The sequence below is a fragment of the Mixophyes fleayi genome, chromosome 4 (genome assembly GCF_038048845.1).
Source record: "Mixophyes fleayi isolate aMixFle1 chromosome 4, aMixFle1.hap1, whole genome shotgun sequence".
In the NCBI taxonomy this organism is placed as follows: Eukaryota; Metazoa; Chordata; class Amphibia; order Anura; family Limnodynastidae; genus Mixophyes; species Mixophyes fleayi.
The window spans coordinates 131,859,709-131,880,606 of record NC_134405.1 but is presented as its reverse complement, the minus strand read 5'-3'; the positions used below and the strand labels follow the sequence as shown (position 1 = coordinate 131,880,606).

Sequence of the window (20,898 nt, the reverse complement as noted above, 5' to 3'; positions counted from 1 at the left end):
CCTCCGATAAAAGCTTTTCCAAGTATCACAGCCTGGGGGATTGTGCAAGAGTGGTGGGGAGAACATGATGAGAGCGATGTGTGCAGCGACATGGAGAGCAACGCTTCACATCTCAGGCCTGGAGAGAGGGAGGGAGTGATACACCCAGACGGAAAGTAAGACATACAGTAAGGTCCATGACTAACTCTTACCAGAATCATATAACTGTATGACGCAGACTGTCAGATACATTAGTAGTGCAAGTTCTACAAGTCAGGGAGAGAATAATGGCAACGGCTGAAAAACAGTATACAAATGGAAAAGTAAAAAAAAAACATGAAAATTCGATGAATAAGTTTAATTAGTAATTACGTTTTGAGGAGCTTATAAGACCACATTTATCATTTTGGAGGCATAGCATATGTTTATCCAGAGGTGGAACTAGTGAGCTGTGGGCCCCAGTGCAGGGAGGAGGAAACTAGGACCCCCAACCCTCTGCTTCTAGCATGCAGCAGGTCCCATTATCTCCAAGGACCCCGGTGCACTGCACCTGCCACACCAATGGTAGTTCCGCCACTGGTTATATCTGTACATGCAGGCTGCACTTGTTCACATTTGCACCTTGCACGCTGCAGAGTCGCATACCACAGGACGCATTGTAGTACGCAATATATTTCGGATCGAGGACATGATTCACAAAGCTAGGGTTCACCAGCCCAAAAGAAATTGTGTTGCAGTACAGTGCATTACCAACATGTGGTTCACGTATAAGCACTGGCTCGAAGTGAAAATTTTGCACCGGTGGTATAGATATTTAGAAGTGGCAGTATGGGAAATGTAAGTGAATGGAATTTGATAGTTTTACCATGAAGGCAGAAGGAGAAGTGGTGGTATGGCATACAACCCTATCCCAGCCCACTTCCACCACTGCTTATAGGAATCTAATATATAAATGCCTAGTGGCGTGTGTTAGTCTGTCTGTGTGTGTGGAAAAAATAAAACCAAGCTGTAGCGCCACCTGCTGGGCGCAGTTATACACTGACCTACTAAATTCATAGTGTGTGTGGAAAAATAAATTCAGAAAGGGCTGAAATTTGATATACTAAGATGTTTTTAATTTGTTAATTTAATTTGTTAATTGTTAAAAGTGTTTATAAAGATTTAAAAAATATATATATATATTTCTTGAAGGAGAAGTGACAGTGGGGAGTGGTTGGTGGTTGAGGCCTGGGCTATGGCCCAAATGCATGACAAGAACCTTTTTAACACCTTAATAACTTGATTTGACTAGAATGCATGAGTATCATGCACGGGTTAACTTGTATTCAATAAGTGCGTTGGACTAAGCCATCTCCACTTGCTTTCATGCATGCTTCTTTTAACACTCACCCTTGATAAATACACCTGCACACTGTAATGAAAACATGATGTCAGCTTACTACACACTCAACTCTGACAAGTCTTCTGTTGGACTACTTTAGGAGAGTTCTTATATAAATGCACTGTATTTCAATAATAACCACAGAGCAGAAAAAGGGTTGTGACAAGCAGATGGAAATGCCATGACTTTTTCACTCTGTTTTATTGTTCATTACATGGGCACATTCCAATGTAATGAAAGTAAAATGTTACGGAAAAAAATCAGTAGGTGACGTGACCAGTTCATCTGTCACTCACATTCTTTGTTCACCTCTTTCTTTGTCTTAATTGTCGCTGCCTCCTGTCAAGTGCTTTGTCAGTGATTGTTTGCCTGACACATTTTCATCACATGCACACTTCACACAATTTATGAAGTACTCTTGAGTTTGAAAGAGTAATTAAGAGCGAGAAAGCAAATTGGGAGAAAAATAATAGAGAGGAGGCAGACAGCGTTACTCTTGAAAATAATATAGAGCGTCAGCTCTTTTGCACAGTAACAATGCCTTTATGAATTGTGTAATGCAGGAACCACAGAATGACATATTAAGAATCCAACACTGACAGATGTCAAGCTCTGTGCATGTGGCTGTAAAAATCCTATGTGTGAGACCGAGACCTGAAGCACAAAAATCCCCACATTTCATTCACATCACATTCGATGTGTGAAGATATGGAAAACAGAAAGGACGGGAGGTTGTACATGAAAAAAGCGTGGGGTAGGACAGAAAAATAAATTGTGCTAGAGAATATATGAAAGGAATATAAACAAGTCGTCTGACGTGGGGGAGAGAAGATAAGAAAACAGGAGAGAGCAATGGACGAAACAAAATAGAATACAAATATAAAATTGCTGCTCAAACTGGAAGAAAATGAAAAAAGAAAATAAGAAAGCGGATCATGGACTAGATTTCACGGCTTATAAAATAGAGATTTTTTTTTTTATTTGAGTTCCATGAAAATGGAATTGTTTGAAGCAAAAAACATACAATACACTTACTATGCAAAAAAAATCGATCCCAGAGAAATAGATGTGGAAATAACATTAGAGATCGGATTGTGTGAGTGGAAGGAGATAATAAAGGGGTCTGGTGAGAAGTGGACAGGAATATACAGAGAAGGCGAGAGCCTGGTTGTGTGTAGCAGACATTGGAAATCACTGTAAAAATAATATACACTTCCAGTTTTCCTGTTATCACAGTATTTTATTGGATTTGCACACATCAAGTCTCAGTGCCTCCATTTTCTTAAAACATTTCACAATTACAAACGCCTTACTAATAACAATATACATTTATTAGGGCAATATATGTTCAGTTGTGAAAAAATGAAACCAATATCCAAGTAATACTATAAAGATAGACATGGTGCTGGAGATGTTGTAATGGTAGCTACAAGGTTTAAAATGAATAATTATATGGAGAGGCTCATAAAGATAGGTTTTATTGAGTAAATTGAGCAGAAATTAAATAGAGATTATAGTAGTTGACAGAGTGGTTACATCAAACAATGGGGCCTATTTACTATTTTCCACAATGTTGTCCTGTTAAGTATCATCTGTCATTACAGCGATGACAGATGACTTATCAGGGCAAATCACTAATAAAGTCACGTTGCATCTGATAGAAGACTGTCCTGGCAAATACTTTTTTCTAATGACAACTCTGGGTTCTAACCCGGAGTCTTTACTGTGCCAGCACAACCTAGGGTCGCACATGCTCAGAGGACATTTTCGTTAAACACCAAAGGGGAGAACAGGAAGGTAACTAGAGAGGGATCCGAGGGGACCTCTCCTGCTATGCTCTCCCCATAGAATTGAATGGATAACGCCATCTTCAGATGTTATTAGTAAATTTGCCCACACCGCACCTCCCATTGAGTATTATGGGGATTGCTGGATTGTGCAGTAATATACCTAATGCAGGAGATAGCTCTGATATATTTTACGTTAGGCTTTTTTAAAATTACTACTTTACTTAAAAATGCTTAAACCATGCGGAAAAAGCTGTTTCCGCATGGTGTATGGCTTGGTAAATAGGCCCCAATATGCGTATTTATGATTTAATAAAAGTTATAGGGGTTATGGATCAACTCAACACTTTGCTATTTTTTGTTAAATATTTATCAATTATTTTTTTTTATTATACTTCTTTTGAAACATACTGGAAGTCATCTATAATATACAAACTGCAAAGACACAGTGCAAAGTCCTCTTTGGAGATGCCACACACCTATTTTGGCACAAGCATGCCTCAATTTGAACTGACGGGCATGAGATAGTTAAACAAAGCCAACAAGATGGCAGTATTTGCAAAGTAGAAACAGTTACACTATCTAATGGCAAAATGTAAGTAGAGCAGAGGCATTCCTTACTAAGTGCAGACTAGGCACACGGCAGCACCCAAGCAAAACTTTGTTTTCCATTGCGGGATCATTAAAATGATTTTAAAAAAAAGGATGTGTGTGCTGCATTTGCAAGGCATTAACTTGTTGTGAGACAGTTCGTACAGTATTTTTCACTATGCAAAAACAATAAAAAAAAATGACCAGCTCAGTGCTGTCGCAGATTGCATTTTGCACCTTACGGTTGCACTACAGTGGAGAAATGCAATTCTAGGCACATCTTACTCATTATAAAATAAAGCTTCAACCACAGAAACCTATCACATGTAGTAAAGACAGTCCTTACTCTCATGATACATTTAAGCCAAAAATGTGGTTAAACTGAGCAGTATTTTAGATTGAAAAAATAAATGTTTTATTAACGGGAAGCATGGGTCTAAAGTGGTAGAAGGTTAGACTTTGATATGATGTCTCTTTTGATTTCTCCACCTGCCTGCAAGCTTAGATATACCTCTAAAGTGAAATATTGGTTTTGCATTTGTATGCATAACCAGGTGCATTATTGTAGATAATTCCATATGGATCACACCTATCCACCTGTGTCTGGTCATGACTGCCTATCATCTTCAGCAAATAATTGTTCATTCCACCATGCCGTCTTGCTGCACTAATGAGCGATTCTGTATAAACAGATGCAACAATCCAAAAATAGATACATTACATCACGAAACATGAATCCACTGCTTTAGCTGTGCACTGCCACATTGTCAGCATTCAGAAATGATCCCCAGTGATTTTCTCATCCACTTTCAAGCCTCTGCATCCAGAAGTTTACAAATTGGATTGTATTGCTTTTTGCAGTTAAAATATACCATAATGTAATAAGCTATGTGCTAAAACAATGCCCTTTGTGACATAAAAATGCATATATATTATTTTCCTAATATTCAAACAAATCACCACTATAAAATAACACCCAAAAATTATCCCAAGTATTAACCCACATTAAAACAGATTAGTACAAATGTAAAAAAAACTTACATATGCTGAAGAACAGATATTTTTCAGACACAGAGAAAGTTATGAGTGCATGGTTATGACTTAAATGGCAAGTATATATGTTTGTACTGTAAATATATTGGGATACATTTACATTGTAAGTGCCTTTAGGCAAAAAGTCATTGGCACCTCTGACCAAACTCTAATTAGTGACATTCACACTAGTAGCTGGTCAGCATTTTATTTTTTATGTTAACATTTTAGGTTGCTATGTCTCATGTATTAACTACAAACTGCTGTTCATTCATTCTCTACTCCTTATGAAGTGCTCATAATAATAATAACAGGAACTTTAACCAACCGATCGCCAGGATCTCCATTCAAATTATAAACAAATCCTTTGTTCTTTTTGTGTAGTCAAAAGAAGTTTTCGACAGAAGTTATTTATGAAGGCTGTGCTGGCTGTATATAGAATGTCCAACTTTGATTACAAACAACCCTACTAATCATTTGATTTAATGATCTCTAGAGAAACACATTGATCAAGATAACAGGTTGTTTCTTTAAAATCTATAGTAGTTAATATTGTAAAAGGACTATGTGTACATTGGGGCTGATTCAGAGTGGAATGTACGCCAGCTCGCAGACCATATCTTGCATGAAATAGTGTATCTTGCATGAAATTGCCTATGCAGTTTTGCACTATTCAGGCACTTATACCCAGTGGCTCCTGGAGAGGCGGTAAAGGAGTGTTTATGCAAATTTGGGTTATGCAGATTTTCAGAAACACACATGTACTCCTGTTAGGAGGCGTATGCATCGCGAAAATGGTGTCTGGCTCTGCATATGGGCCATCTCTGTATCAGCCCCATAATGTATAAACATAGCAGTTTTAATGGAAAATGTTCATATGTCTGTTTATGTACAGTATGTATTGTGTGTGTCTTGTAGAATTAGAACACCTATCTTGAAAGACATTAGCACAGATGTGTTAAGATACATTTGTATACATACTTTTACTTTAAATCGGAAATGCTTCGAATCAACTATAACTTGTTGACAAGCGCTGTCATCAATTTATGGTTTTGTTCATGATACACCTGTAGCCACACCTGTAGCAAAATGCAGATCATCTCTGTATTTTATGCTAATAAATCATTTTGCAACCTCAAAATGAAAAGTCATACTGCTTAAAAACAGAACTTTCTGTACTAACACGCCAATAAATAAATTTATATTTTTACATTGTAACTCATTTTCTGAAAAGTATATTCTAATAAATCTAGCATACTTTGCTTGTAGCCAAATGTAACAAAAAGGAAATATATATTACAGGTTCAAAGTGAACTATGTGTCCTAAAGCTGCCCTCCAAACTTAACGTTAGTCCCAGCATTGAAAGGTTAAGACTCCAGTTCTACACGTTTCATCCCACCACTATTCATTCAACACTTATATATACTTTTGATGTTAAAAGGCAAAAACCATATAAATATTGTGCTATGATCTCTCTACCTTTAGGGCAGTGGTTTCTGTGTGTCCACCTCTTTCTGACTCTGAGATAAGTGGAGGGATGGTGATGTAGTCCCAAGAGCACAGAATGAAGCTTTTATAGGGCATTGTAGCTAAGAGAAGACACATAGCAGATACACACTCATCACTATGTATTCTCCATAATCCTCTTGCTTTAATGTAATTAGATCTCCCTGGGATTTCTATAGACCTTGTTTCCTAATTGACAGTGGTGACAGAGAAAACCTATACTTAGCAGATGATTAACATCTGATCATATATTGTACAGTCCTGGATTAATATACTTACATTAACTGAGTTAGATACATATGGTTGTGATTTGATAAAACATCATTTGAATTGCAGAATCATAGGCCCACCAACCTAAAGATCATTGTTTTGATCATACTATTTAAATTTTGTATATAAGGCTCCTATTTATTTACAATTATTTTGTCTTTTTATAGACTATCCAAGGCAAATTTCTCTGTACATAATTTAACAAATTTACCAGGTTTGTGAATCCTGTGTATGGAGACATATGCTGCCTTGTATGCAGCTATACATCCATCTATAGTGCATGTATTCTGCAGAAACACGTTTCTTACATCATTTTACAGATAAATACATATGTACTGTGCACTCACCTTTGGACATACTTTTTTCACAGACTAACCTACAGTAGACATTTTTGTATTCTGTGGCATATACATACACATTGCGACATAAACACTAATGCACATAGATATGCGTTACACAAGGCATGCATACAGATGTGCAGTGTACACCATCAGTATATGAGCTATCTACTGTGTTAACTACCAGAATCTTTCTGTTGGGCTTTTGATTGAAGATTGTATTTCCTCCTTATCATTAAAACTCTTATCTTAACAAATATTAGTGAAATCAGTCATTGTGATAATTGGTACTGTTTAGCCTGGAAAGCTTTTAGGCTGCCTGTATTTAGACTTCTCACTCCCTTGTCTACTGATAAGTTCTTTTTCTTGAACAGGTTCCATGACAAACTGGAAATTTGGTCTAAATAAGTTCTTATTCTTGGAGGGTTTCACAGATGTAACTGAGAGCTTGTTGATGTGAGAAGATCTCATTCTTGTATAGATTCAAGGATAAATTAAATGGTTTAATTGGGAAGTGATATCTTGATATCTCTTTCTGCCAGGTCAGCGTGCAGGTTGATTGTAGTTACCATTAATCTCTTCAGAGACGGTCACAGCTTCAGCCCCCAAAGGTAGTTTGTCACTGTACTCGGACCCCACCTCAAAATCTTCCTGGTTGGTTTTGGATTGGGAACTTGGAAGAACTTCTTCTAACACACTTCCTTCAACCTCTCTCTCCACCTCTTCATCTTCAGGGGCTGCTTCTACTTCCCCTTCATTTCCTCCAGCTTCACTAGGGTCATAATTCTTTTCTGACTCAACGTAAGAAGCTCTGGGGTCAAAATCAGCAGCCATGTGCTTCTTCATTGGATCTGGTTTGTGGGTCTTCATTATTAACTTATAATTTTTGCCATGATATTTAGAAAGTAAGTGACAGCAGGTGGCTCCCATTAAAGGTATAGTAGCCAAACTAAGGAGGAAAATGCTCACCACGATAATAATTATCAAAGAGGGGACTTCCTTTTTAGTAGTGAAAACTACCTGCATTTGACAGTCTTCTCCTTTGAATGTTAGACACACAGAATAGTTGGTACCAGGTGTTAGCCCTTGAAACCAGTAGGAGTTTACTTGATCCTCAATTTCTGACCACTGAACTAAAGAAAAACCTTTGGGACTTTCCTGGCACAGGTACAGCATCTTGAGATTGCGTTTTCCAGAATGTGTATTATATGGAGTAATTTGCACCTTAGCATCTTTCTCAGATACATCCAGAGCAATGACCCCCAGGTCAAATACATGAGGCTTCAGATTTGTGCTTTCGTTGAATGCATGGTTGGAAACATGTAGTCCTCCTACACCTGGTCCACACTTCTTCTCATTTGAGTGAGGATGTGCTAGGGTATCCAAATTGTTATGCTCATTGCCATCTGTTTGCACAGTCGGTGTGACCATCTTAACTTTTTCTTCGGTTTTATCTGAATTAAGAACGCTGTTTCCAGATTCCTTAACTGTAGGCTTTTTGCTATCTGTTTGTGTCTTTCCTGCTGCTGCTGGATCCTCAACCTTGATGGGATATTTTTGACTTCCTGCCACTGAGATGTTGACTGAACTCTGGCTACTTCCCATCTCATTTGTGGCAAGACAAGTGTAAGCCCCTTCTAATTTCTTGCTAAGGTGAGGAATAACTAGTGTTCCATTTTGGTAAATGAGAAAATGTCCAGATACCTCAGCTTTGGCCAAATCAGTGGACAGTTTAATCTCAACCTCTTGAGTAGCATTGCGAACTTTCCATTGGATTGTTGGTTTGGGGCTACCACTGACCAGACAATGCAAAGTGAGAGTAAATCCATCATATAACTCTGTATTGTCTATGTTGGGGTGGTAGCTTAGTTGCACAGCAGGAACTTCACATTCCAAATCTGGAATTTTAGAAAGTGGCTTCCCTTGAAATTCTTCAGGGGATGCACATGCAATTAAGTCCTTTTCGGCCACAGTGACTTGAGCTTCTTCAGACCATTTTTTAAGCCACATCAGTGAGCAAGTACACTGAAAAGGGTTGTTATAGATCTGAATGTGGAGAAGCGAAACAAGAGGTTTAAAAGTTCCTTCCCTAATGACAGTAAAATGATTGTTATTTATTCTGAGAGATCTCAGATCTTTTAAGTTGTCAAAAGCATCCAATGGAAGGTTGACCATGCGGTTGTTGTTCATTTTTAATAGTTGAAGGGCAGGGAGATTGGCCAGATCCTCCCAGGGAAAGTCCACCAGTTGATTGTGACTAATATCCAAGTTTTTAAGATACACCAAAGTAGCCAAAGTGCCCCTTTCTATTGCAGTAATATCATTGTGAGCTAGCCACAATGATGTCACCTGAGTCACTCCCACAAAGTTAGACTTCTTTAGAGAGCTAATTTTGTTAGCTGAAAGACTGAGGGTGGTAGCATTAGAAGGGAAGCCCGTTGGAACCTTCTTTAGCTCCTTGTAGGTACAGTCAGCAAACTGTTGATTGTATTTGTCCACACAAAAGCAGGGCTCAGGACAGCTCAATGTTGTCCCCAGAAGGGTACCAGCAGCCAACAGAAAGAGGAAAGTACCCATTCTTCCACCTGCAATATAAACAAATATTATAAAACAAAGGAAACTGTGATTTAATATCCATCTGGTTATAGTGACTGTTCAGAAAACATTTACAAAGCGCGCTGGATGTAAATTGATCAGTTTAGCCTAATTTGTGATTTAGTATAATCATGACAGTAGGTAGACATAGCTACACTCATCAGCCCATGCAAACTTCTGCCCCCCTTATCCCACCCTCCCTCACTGCTATCTTGCTCCACAAACCTACATGCTTTGGCAGAGATCAAGCTGCACCTGGAAATTGGGGCACACAAAACCACCAAAGGGTTTGCACGTTTGTCTTTGTGAGAGAAACAGATTAGGATGATCAGTCTGATGAGACTTCTAGTATTACCAAGACAATTACTGGCAGAATCTCTGTTGCTGACTAATGAATTCTGGGCATATTATAAAACAAGCAACACAATCTGCAACTGAAGCCAACAAGGGAAGCAGCAGATTTGGGGGCTGTTATTCTTGGAAACAGTGGTGACCAATCTACAGGTTGCATGACTTACATGTAGGAGTAAATAAAACCCAGCCATGTAAAACACTAAACATTTAAAGTGTTAAATGATTCCTAGTGAACCTGTATTTCATTCAAGTTATTGTGGTTATCTATGTTGTGTGGATCAAGAATTGCATATGCTATATTGATATATATTTGGAATCTACACAGCCATTGTCACCTAAAGACTTGTTGTCACTTTTGTTTTTAAATCCCATTAAATAGAGAGGTATTTAAGGAGTTTTTAATTACTTGTGTGTTTATAGCCTAAATTAAATAGTAAAATTGATACAGTGATTCCAAATATTTTTTTTAAATGATCAAAAAACTCTTTAACTTACTCATAGCGACAGTTTTATCTGTTTACCTATGCTATCTCCAGTTCCTGTAACAGTATCAGTCGCTTCACAGTTCCATGAATTCATATCAGCTTTAATCCTTTGACAGTACTTATGCTAATTTTACTAAAACTTTGAAAAGTTACAAAACACACATTTCTGTTTGAAGTAATTCAGATAAACGAAGGCTGTGGTTTAAATGTTTCACTGTTGAAATGATCCTTTGTTTTATCCCTAAACATTTACATGAATTGGACATTAGTTACATCCCTAATCCATACATGTGTACATCATGTGTCATATTAATGTAAATATGAGCGATAACAGTGTGTACTTCCTCATGATATTTTATGTATGCCTTTATAATCTAGCATAGATGGCTCCCTGACAGTTAAGCACAGCTGTTATGTACTATTATGCAGGGATGGGGGTTGGAAGGATTGTGTAGGCGAATAGACCGATCTGTACATAGTACTGATGCTTTTGATAAATAGACAGTTGAAAACTAAAGTATGAAACTTGTACTGGCAGGGGCGAACGGAGGATTGTCGGGGGGGGGGGTTTCCCCCCCGACCCCCCAAAAAAACCACCCCCCCGCGAGAGCTGCTCCGTTTCCTCAGCGCTGTCCTATACAGCAGCCGCGGCGCTGTCTAAGAAGCGTCTGCGGCGGTGCTGTATACACTACAGCACCGCCGCGGACGCTTCTTTGACAGCGTAGCGGATGCTGTATAGGGCAGTGCAGCTATAGCGGCCACTTAGTTAGCGCAGGGGAGACTCAGAAACCCCCCCCCTGCGTGTGCCACTGACTGGAACCATTGAAAATCATTTATTAAGTTACCTTTCATAAAAGAGTTATTTCTTGTAGATCATTAGAAGGTGGATGCATTTGTATTTTGGCATACTTAGTAAAATACACATGCAAGAAAAAGTGTACTTCCTTCCATATGTAGAGTTGGATGCATCCTGTGATGAGAACAACTCCAAAAGAGTACTAATTATATCAGGCTATACCAGGCATACTAGTGTGTGTATGTACACCTCATGGAATTGTAGGATACAGAAGCATTAGGCATAGAAATTGGAAAAGTGGCTGTACCCTATTTGTATATAACCTAGTAATGTAATAAGTGTAAGTCACATTTACCATATAAAAGTATTAAATGCAACACCATCATTTGTTTGCCCCTTTAAACATTAAGGGCTTCATTAGAAGTCTGACTCATAACTGAAACCCTGTGGAGGATCCAGGGGGAGGGCAATTGGGGCAATCACCCCCCCTAGTACACTTCTGTCTCCAGTGTGATGGTACAGTGCCCTGCCCTCTTCACCCTCCTCCCTCTACACTGACTGTTAGACATGATGTCATCATCACGTCCCGTCGCTGTCAGTGAGGAGCTGCTTTGAAGGAGTAGCTGACTAAAAGATGATGTAATAACGGGCATAGTGTGATGAAGGAGGAACAGTGTGATGAAGGGGAGCAGGGTGATGATGGGGAACAGTGTAATGAAGGGGTCCAGTGTGAAGAGTGCAGAATTGTGATGAAGGGGGAACAGTTGATTATGGGGCAGCAGTGTGCTGAAGGGGGGACAGTGCGATGATGGGGCAAACATATCTGTTATTTGTTGCTCTTGTTGTGATTTTATAGCTTTATAGTGTTTTTCTTAAAATATTATTTTGCACATAAGGAAAATACTGTCTGTTTTTTCATGTACCACACACATAATTGATAGCTTATTTGTACACTGAAATTTAAAGTTGATCTAGGACATGCCCTACCCCAAATATAAATCTGCCATCACATTTTAAATTTACCTCCCCTCCAATGCAACATGGTTTTGCCTTACTTACTTTTGCTTAACACTCCTTAATGAATCAGGCCCACAGTGTTTTACTTAAAATAAAGCAAAGAACAAACCTGACCATCTTGTATCTGAAAATATACTGGTTTGTGAGACACATAGTGTTGTAAGGCACAGGGCCCATAGGAGTCGGGACTGGAGACGGCGAGGAGAAGGGGAGGGGTCAGGACTGGAAAGGGGAGGAGTTGGGACTGGAGAGGAGGAGGAGTTGGGATTAATCGATAACCTTCCCTAAATGAAAAGTCTATATTTGCTCCGGGTGCAACCAGCACCTTTTTTAACTGTGAATATGCTGTTGCAATGATAAACCTCGGTATGCTCTCAGACTGAGAGGAAGCTCCTCCTTGCACCTCTCTATGCTAAGATAGGTGGGCCGACAGGAGGAAGCATAGAAAAGTAAGCGCGTGTTAATGCCCTTACATGCTATGCACAGATGGAAGTAGCTGTGGCTGCCTTTACTATGTTGCAAGATTCATGCTGATGGTAAAACAAATAAAATAAATTAAAACAAAAAACAGTGTTGTTCCACCATAGTGTAATCAGCTCTAGTGTTGCCAGCCTAGGCTGATAGTAGCAAAATTGGAGGCACAAAAAGCATGGGGTCCTCCCAAATTTACTAGTATAAGCACCAGATTTGCCAGCCAGAGCTGGTGGCATTGCTGCCATTACTGGGCTCCAATCCTCTCGGAACTCAGATTCTCTCTAGAACTTGGATATAACTCTTAGTTATGACTAAGCCTTCCTTTTGGCACTCTGACAGCCTCACACTCAGCGCTTGGCTGGTGACACTATCACTCAACCCAATGTTAGTCAGAGGTGCATTGCAAAAAGGGGGTTTGTGAAACCCTCCCACCCAGGAGTCTTTTCCCAGGTTCCAAAGTAGATGTTTAAATACTCTGGTCCCACCAATATATTTTATGCACAGCCTAATATTGCTTCCAGTATTCACACTTCACCCAAGTGTGTCACTCAAGCAGAGCCCTAAAAGAGGGTGTTACATTTAGGTTTAGTACTCCTTTAGTTTGGGAGATAAGGCTAATATCGCTCTCTGCCCTGAGCAAGTAAATTCACTATTTGACATTAATGTATATCAAAGGATCTGTATTACTGAACTCAATGATATACATATGTCCGACAAGCTCTCGTTTCCCTCTCTCTGCAGTAGGTGAGCATGTTAGAGGGGAGCTTCTGTAACAGGGAAGAGAGACAGTGGCTAAAATGCTTGCAGATTAGCTCTGCAGAAATATATTATAAAATGTATTATAATTAATTTATTAACATTGCATTTAGGTGCACATTTGGCACTAAACCAGAGCAAGCATTAAGACATTTGCTTTTACTGTCTAACTGGAAACACACAAAAAAGCACATTTCTGATTGTTTGTCCCTAAATGCATTGTTAGTAAATAATGGTGAATTTATACACAAGTGATGTCACTATTCTGTATCAGATCCCATCAAGACACTGTGGGAGAACTTTTGGAATGAACTGGGAGCTAATAGTTTACTTTCCAAGTAAGAAGTAGAAAATTATTGGCTAGATATTTACAGCCTTGCCTCAATACATAGAGTGCGTCCTGGAACTAATCCTGTTGTTTTCCCTTTGTTGAAAGACGCCACATAGGTGTGATACTCACATGGCCCAGGCTGAAGGTTGCACAGTTGGAGTTTTTTGTGGAAGACAAGAGATATCGTCTATGCCGCTGTGCGTTGCAGAGAGAAAAACCTTGACTGTTGTGTGTGTATATGAAGAAGATTGTTTCATTCTTCCTGGACTGGGAGAGATTTTTGAGAGAGTACCCCATACTGACTCTATACTCCTGCAGGGGGTCTTCAATAACTGGAAAGGAATTATTGGGAAAATTGGCTTTCCTGATCTCCTGTGGTGAGTTGTTATTGGACTTCTGTGCAAGTCACAGTAAACACAAGGTTGCTCAAAACTGTACATGGTACCAGAGCAGGATGGGCCATTAGCTAATGATAGACTTTGTTGTCTATGTGCTGAGTGAGGCAGGGTCAAGTCCAATTGTGAAGGTAGCTGCAAAGAGCTGTGGCCAGAGGGCAGTCATTGCCTGTCAGAGCAGTACCCTAGTACCTACTGGTGGACACCAGCACTAAGGGAAACTGTGAAGTTGAAAAAGTTTGGTTTCTGGAAAATACTCAAAGAGGCATCTTTTTCAACAGAGAGATATTTGCAGGCCAGGAGGGGAGCAGTGAAAGCAGTCACAGAAGCAGAAGCTTGGGCATGGGAGGAGTTTGTAGAGTCCATGGATAAAGACCACCAAGCAGCCCTCAGAATATTCCGGCAAACTGTTTGGCACCTCAGGAGGGAAAGGCAGGACTTCAACAAGGCTGTGCTTAGCAGGAATGAGTAAGTACTGACCACTCCTGGGGAGATTGTTGAGCAGTGGAAGGAGAACTTTGAGGACCTCCATAATCTGGTACACATGACCTCACCAGGAGGCAGTATTAGAATACTCTTGCAGATACAGCGCCTCTGAATTGGCAAACTTGGAATGGTGGTCCCTATTTTTAAAAAGGAGAATCAGAGGATGTGTTTCAAATATAGAGGGATCCCACCTATTAGTCTTCCTGGAAATTCTTATGTCACAGTGCTAGAGGGGAAACTCATTCAAAATGTTGAACTAATGATTCAGAAGAAACAATCCAGATTATATACTGATTGTGGAAGACAGTTGCACGAGAGTCAAGAGAGTATGCAAACACAGTCTACAAGTGCTTTCTGAAAAAGGTGTAAGGCTACTTACAGTGACATGTTATGTGGAAAGTACTGCAGGGGGTTTAGAGTACTGTAGTTGCATTGAGAGTTGTGTCTGCATATTTGATACTAAATTTAATTAATTTAGGGTTTGTGTTGGTCTTCGTCAGGGTAGCATCGCGCTTACACTTGCGATTTTCATGAACAAGATATCAAAGCGTTGCCAGGACTGGAAAGGTGTTAGATATAGAGGTCTGAGAGTCGACGATCTGTGCTATTTAAAGAGAAAGTTTCTGTTTGTGGCATCATCAGTATGTGACCTCCAGTACACATGAATAAGTGGAAAGCAGCAGATGAAAATCCGAATCCAATTGCTTCTTTCAAGTAAGTGGTGGAGTCTGCCCTCATTAAAGGATTTTAGGTATCTTGGAATCTTGACCACAAGTGAGGCCAACGGAGAACATGAGATTGGCAGCAAAATAGGTTAGAGAAAGTGGAATGCAAGCAGCAGAAATTAGGTTTCTGCTCAGGTTTGCTGAACTCTTTCTCCATGACAAGGGAGAGCATTGTAGTAGAGTCTCTGTTTTTTTTTTTTTTTGCAAGGATGCTCAAATGTCTGCTCCTAGTCATTTCCCACTTCCACCAGGCAGGCCGAGGGCACACTGGAGGGATTATATCTCCCACTTGCGGTTGGCATGAAAACACATAGAGATAATCTAATATTGCAGGCTTTTTTTCCCCAGAAAAGCAAAAGATAATAAATTCTAAGGACACTCCTTAATTACATTCATACCAAGCAGGTGAAGATATTGGAGTTTGGGCTAAGAATATAATGTGGGGATAGAATATTAAACCTTTATGTTTTTTCCTGTTTGGCCTGGATGGTAATTGTTGAGCATGATCACTTGAGGGGCTGGACCCTGTACAATCATGTATAAAATGACCAAATTTGCACATGTATGCTAAATGTTTACATTTGTTTTATAACTGAAGGCAAACAACTGTATTGTTCTGTTATAACAATGATCAGGTTAAGGCTACAGTCACACAAATGTGTTTCTCCAGCGTTTAAACCAAAATAGGATCTTATGGAACATCTAGTGGTTAAAAAAGATGTTTGGATAATTGTTCACACTCGTTTTTCTCTGGCAAGCCCAAGCAAAATGTCCCAGAGGATGTAAAGAAACTCCCACTGTCTTTGTCCTTCGATAGTCTCATATTCACACTGACATCTTCCCATGTGTTCCCCCAGGGTACTACACCCTAGCAGGGATACCTCACCTGAGATCTCTTCATTTCAACTTTAGAAAGGTCTGAATACACTTTCCCATTAGCCAGGAGGCAAAAGAGAGGAGGAACCTGAGGCTGCAGGGAGTGAAAATCTTCCTTGATACATATTCCCGCTGATGTCACCAAAGTTGAAATTCCCTGTGCAATAAACTATCAACTATTAAGAACTGAAATAAATGTTCTGAGTTGTTCAGACTGTTTAAATAGAGTATATGAATTATTTGTATATTCGCTAATATTTTGTAGCACACTTGTTTAGTATACATTTTTTACATAAAATGCGGCAATAGGTCTACCTTATACAGACATTGTGTAAGCCATTTGCATGATTGAAGTCTGTAATAAGAATGTACTTATAGACAAGTGTACAAATTACAGTTTAGATGCCTGTCTACTCTCACATATATTTTTCTCCTAAAGTACTGATCTTTGGAGCCTCATTCATATGCCCAATGGCTATTTAATCCCAGATCACACAAGCTTGAATTAAGAAGGTTTACGGCATCTGGATGAGATTCTGTAGAGATGTATTTCGCAATTGGTGTAGAGAGAGAAGAAGTAGACTGTTGGACACTCCAGTTTTCCATTGCAAAGGAGAAATGTTACTACTTTGATCTAATACAGGTTTCAGTGAATCCTAAAAGGAGTTTACAGGATGAAGGTTGGGCAAATGGCTGGTACAACCAACAGGACAAAGTAGCCATGGCATGACAGGAGCACAAGATGGTCATATTCATGGGCTAAGTGGTGATGTGGCAGGTGCAGCCAGTGTTGGCATTTGGATCCTGTCATGCCTCAAAGATGTAGATGCAAAGCATGTCAGCCATGGATCCTAGATAGAAGGTACAGCTATGGTAGAAGCAATGGGAATAGCTCTGATATTGTTTTGAAGTTTTAGGCAAATAATGGGGCAGTGAGCACATACTGGACTTAAAGGAATCACTCAGCTAGGACAGTACCCAAAGAGTTATCTGACAATAAGCTGTACACCTAATTATGAGACAGTATCTGGAAGAAGGCTGCCATAAAAGAAGAAGAAGGATTGCAAGATAGGTGCATGGGAGACTGAAGATGAAGACAGTTTTCAGGCAAGTTTACTTTTCTAAAATGCAGTTTGGTTTGGAGTGGGTTTTTCAGTTCCCATGGGCCAGTGGTCGTTACATGGTGACGTTGACTAACATGAGGACAGATACAGGAAGAAAAGACAATGATAAGAAGAGAGAAACATCGAGACTACAAGAATATGAAACAATAAATTGCTTTGGTCAAGAAGCAGATACAAACAGGTCATAAAGCAGGTAGTGGATTTCTGTGGAAATCTGGCATAGGGCCAGTAGCCAAATCAGGAGTAATTACCTCGAAGGGAGAAAGGTAAATGTCCCAGTCACAAACAACCAAGATCCTGGAGCAGTCAGCGCAAGGGAAAAGTGGAACAAAGAGCAACAAGTACCAGGGGGAAAAATCCCCCCCCCCCCCCCCCCCCAAGAGACCAGATTCAGGTGCAGCCAATAACAAGGAAGTAGAAGTCTACCAATGGAATCTTTGGGGGAGATTCAATTGGCTGCGATTTTCCACCAGGCATTACAACGATTTCTGACTGCGCACATTGACGGCCATTACGGTAAGGAATCTCTGCTCATTTTTCCTCTCACCTCTATGTAATGAGAGGAAAAATGAGAGGAGTTTCCATCCTCAACACCGACAGAATGTGTTTCCATGGACTGTTCCAAAGACACTTTGCATTGATTACATCTTCCCCTTTGAGTCAAATACCAAACCAAGGGTTGCTGGACCCAGGAAAGTGGGAAACGATCCTCTCCCAGCAGCAGATATTTTCTAGTGCAGGAAGTGCCAGGGAGAACCCAACACCAACTAGGATGTTTTGATGGATTATGTCATTGGGACCAAGGGAATAGGTACTTATACTGGAGACATATTGTTTCTAGAAACTCTAGGGCTAAAGCTTGGGCTTCTTTCAGATTTAAGAGATGGTTAATATTGAGGCTAAGTAAGAGTGTGGTTTAAATCTACTAAGTTAAGGTTGAGGATAGTATTTTTATTTGATACAAGATGACTTGGACTAACATCGCTAACAAGTCACTACAAGTAAAAGTTACCCTGTTTTATACAATGGGTCTTCCTATGATTAGAAGCTTTACAGAGCTTCCACTATCCAGCCTCCAAAACTTGGAAGTTTATTTGTGAGCCACCTGTCCGGGTGGTGTGCAGGGCCGGTTTAACCCGAGGTCTAACTGGGCTACAACCCAGGGACCCGGGCATCCAGGGGGCCCTTGAAAGTGCTCAGCAGCATTATTGATCAGGGCGGGGGTGCCCCCGGCTTGATCAGTTCTGCTGAGCCTGTCACTGTAGTCCTTTCCCGGCGCTCAGTAATCTCCTTACTGAGAAGATCTTGTGAGAGTGAGACTTTGAGTCTCACTCTCACGAGATCTTCTCAGTAAGGAGCTTACAGCACGCCGCGGAAGGACTACAGTGACAGGAGGAGGTAAGCACTTGGGAGGAGGGTGGTGGGCGGCTCACAGGGGGAGCCTCACGGGGTAATGGAGACCCCATTAGCCCAGGGGCCTCCATTCCCTTAATCCGGCCCTGGTGGTGCGAGAACAATGGCTGCTTTTGCCACTTTCTTAAACTGCTTTAAGCAGAGATGCTAGTAGTAAGTAAGCAATTCAGCTGCCTCTTAATATTTGTTCTAGGCAGAACCACTTCTGAATCACTGCTGCATTTGCAAAAGCACAATACAACCTTGAAGGTAAAATGATAATTTACCCAGTCCAAGGACACACTATTCTAAGGAATATGACAGCCTCTAGTGAATACGAAAATTATTAAATGATTTCTATAGCTCATTCTCTATTGTAACATTTCAAATATGATTTGCAATTCTTTCCTTTACATGCATGTATATTTACATGTCTGCAATTAGAATATGTGCACATACATTAACAACAATACTAATATAAACTATAAAAAGTATGCAATATTCAGCACATTATAAAACCAACTAAACATACTAAGATATATAAAGGAGCTGTCACCTAAATATGCCAGTAAGGAACTGTTTTTTTTAGCATAAAAGAAAACACAGGATATAGTATCCTCAATATGCACATTAAGGTCATAGTGATATTTCTGCATATGGACCATAGTTGCACATAAGTGCAAAAACAAAAGCTATCGTGGTACAGCACATAATACAATTTAATTTTTCTCATAAATTGTAGATGCTCACAACCTGTGTACATGCCCTGTTACAGCTGTATATCTGATGTTAACTACATATCTGGCACAACCAACACAGTATGACAATTATCAGTGACATATTAAAAGCAATAGGCATCTCTGACCCGTGCTTGTACTCTGCTAGCTTTCTCCAGCCCTCGAAAGGACAGCTCAGGACAACAGGTGCCTGTGGAATGTGTGCATTCATCAGAACAATAGCAGCCCTCTCCTAGCATCTACCGCTAATCCCTGCATGCTAGATAGAACAGGGCAGATTGGAAGGTTCTGTCACAGAGAGAAGTGTCTCTATTATCTTGTCCAGCCTGGCTGTCTGCAGTTTATCAGCCGTGTAATCACTGTTCTTCTCGGTTTTGCCTAATGGAGGGAGATGCAGAACATCTCACCTTCAACACGATCGCACAATGCTTCTTCCGAAGCTTCTCTGTTTTAGAAGAATTATATTCAAACTGTATAAGTAGTGAGCGTGAATACTGTTAGCAAACACTAAATATATGTAAAAAAAATAGTTTATTAATAGGAAAATAGGAATCTTAAAAAGAACACATGTTTTAAATGACAGACATTTAATATAAATTGCGCAATTAAACGAAACGGTAAGATAAATATTTAATATTGTGAAATTGTGAATATGTTATACACTAAACTATAATTAATTGTGTATTGTATACACTGCTATGTATAAATCCCATGTGACATCTCGCAATATACAATGTATACACTTACTATTAATGTACAAATATTTCACCTGCGCGGGCATATTTCGTTAATAGACATTGTGGGCTAGAATGAACACTTCCCGAGAATTCTGAAATGGAGTGTGTGTTTGTGTGCGCGGATTATATATATATATATATATACACACACATATATGTATATATATATATATATATATATATATATATATATATATATATATATATATATATATATATATACACACTATCGCACAAATAACGGCAGGCTTTCCAGGTGATGTGCCTGCTTCTTGTATGAAAAAATATATATTGCATTAGGATGTTTGAAGTAAATCCACCTGAATTTTATAAGCGTATCATTCCTTCGGTTATTCAAACATGGGCGACTATTTCCGTATATAATGAACCCTAACATTACAGGAAAACTGAATGTTTTTGAAACAATAGAATAAAAAATACTGAAAATACAAATGTTAAGATAAATCAAATCAATATCTAATATCTAAACAATATAATCACATACGTTTTCTGACCTTAAAAAACGGTCTTAATGAATATTAACACTGTCTATATTTTTATTTGTTGCAATCTATACGTACATATTCAAGACTATATTTAAATGTATACATTTCACCGTATTTTTAGTAATTTGCCTATATCTATCTATCTATCTCTCTGTTTAAATGCATTATGTGTATATAATTGGATATTTGTGTGTCTGTATACATACATTGATTCATTTATTTCTTGT

General features: G+C 39.3%; 1 protein-coding gene across 2 annotated transcripts in view; it reads right to left on the bottom strand.

Annotated features, from left to right (window-relative positions):
* Positions 1-2,579: 2,579 nt before the first annotated feature.
* Positions 2,580-20,898, bottom strand: part of ISLR2 (immunoglobulin superfamily containing leucine rich repeat 2) — a 25,855-nt gene continuing 7,536 nt past the window's right edge. For both annotated transcript variants that reach the window (XM_075208296.1, XM_075208297.1), the window contains one exon: positions 2,580-9,470. In XM_075208296.1, the coding sequence (XP_075064397.1) occupies positions 7,429-9,462 (2,034 nt within the window). In that variant the 5' untranslated portion in view covers positions 9,463-9,470 and the 3' untranslated portion in view covers positions 2,580-7,428. The remainder of the gene's footprint in view (positions 9,471-20,898) is intronic.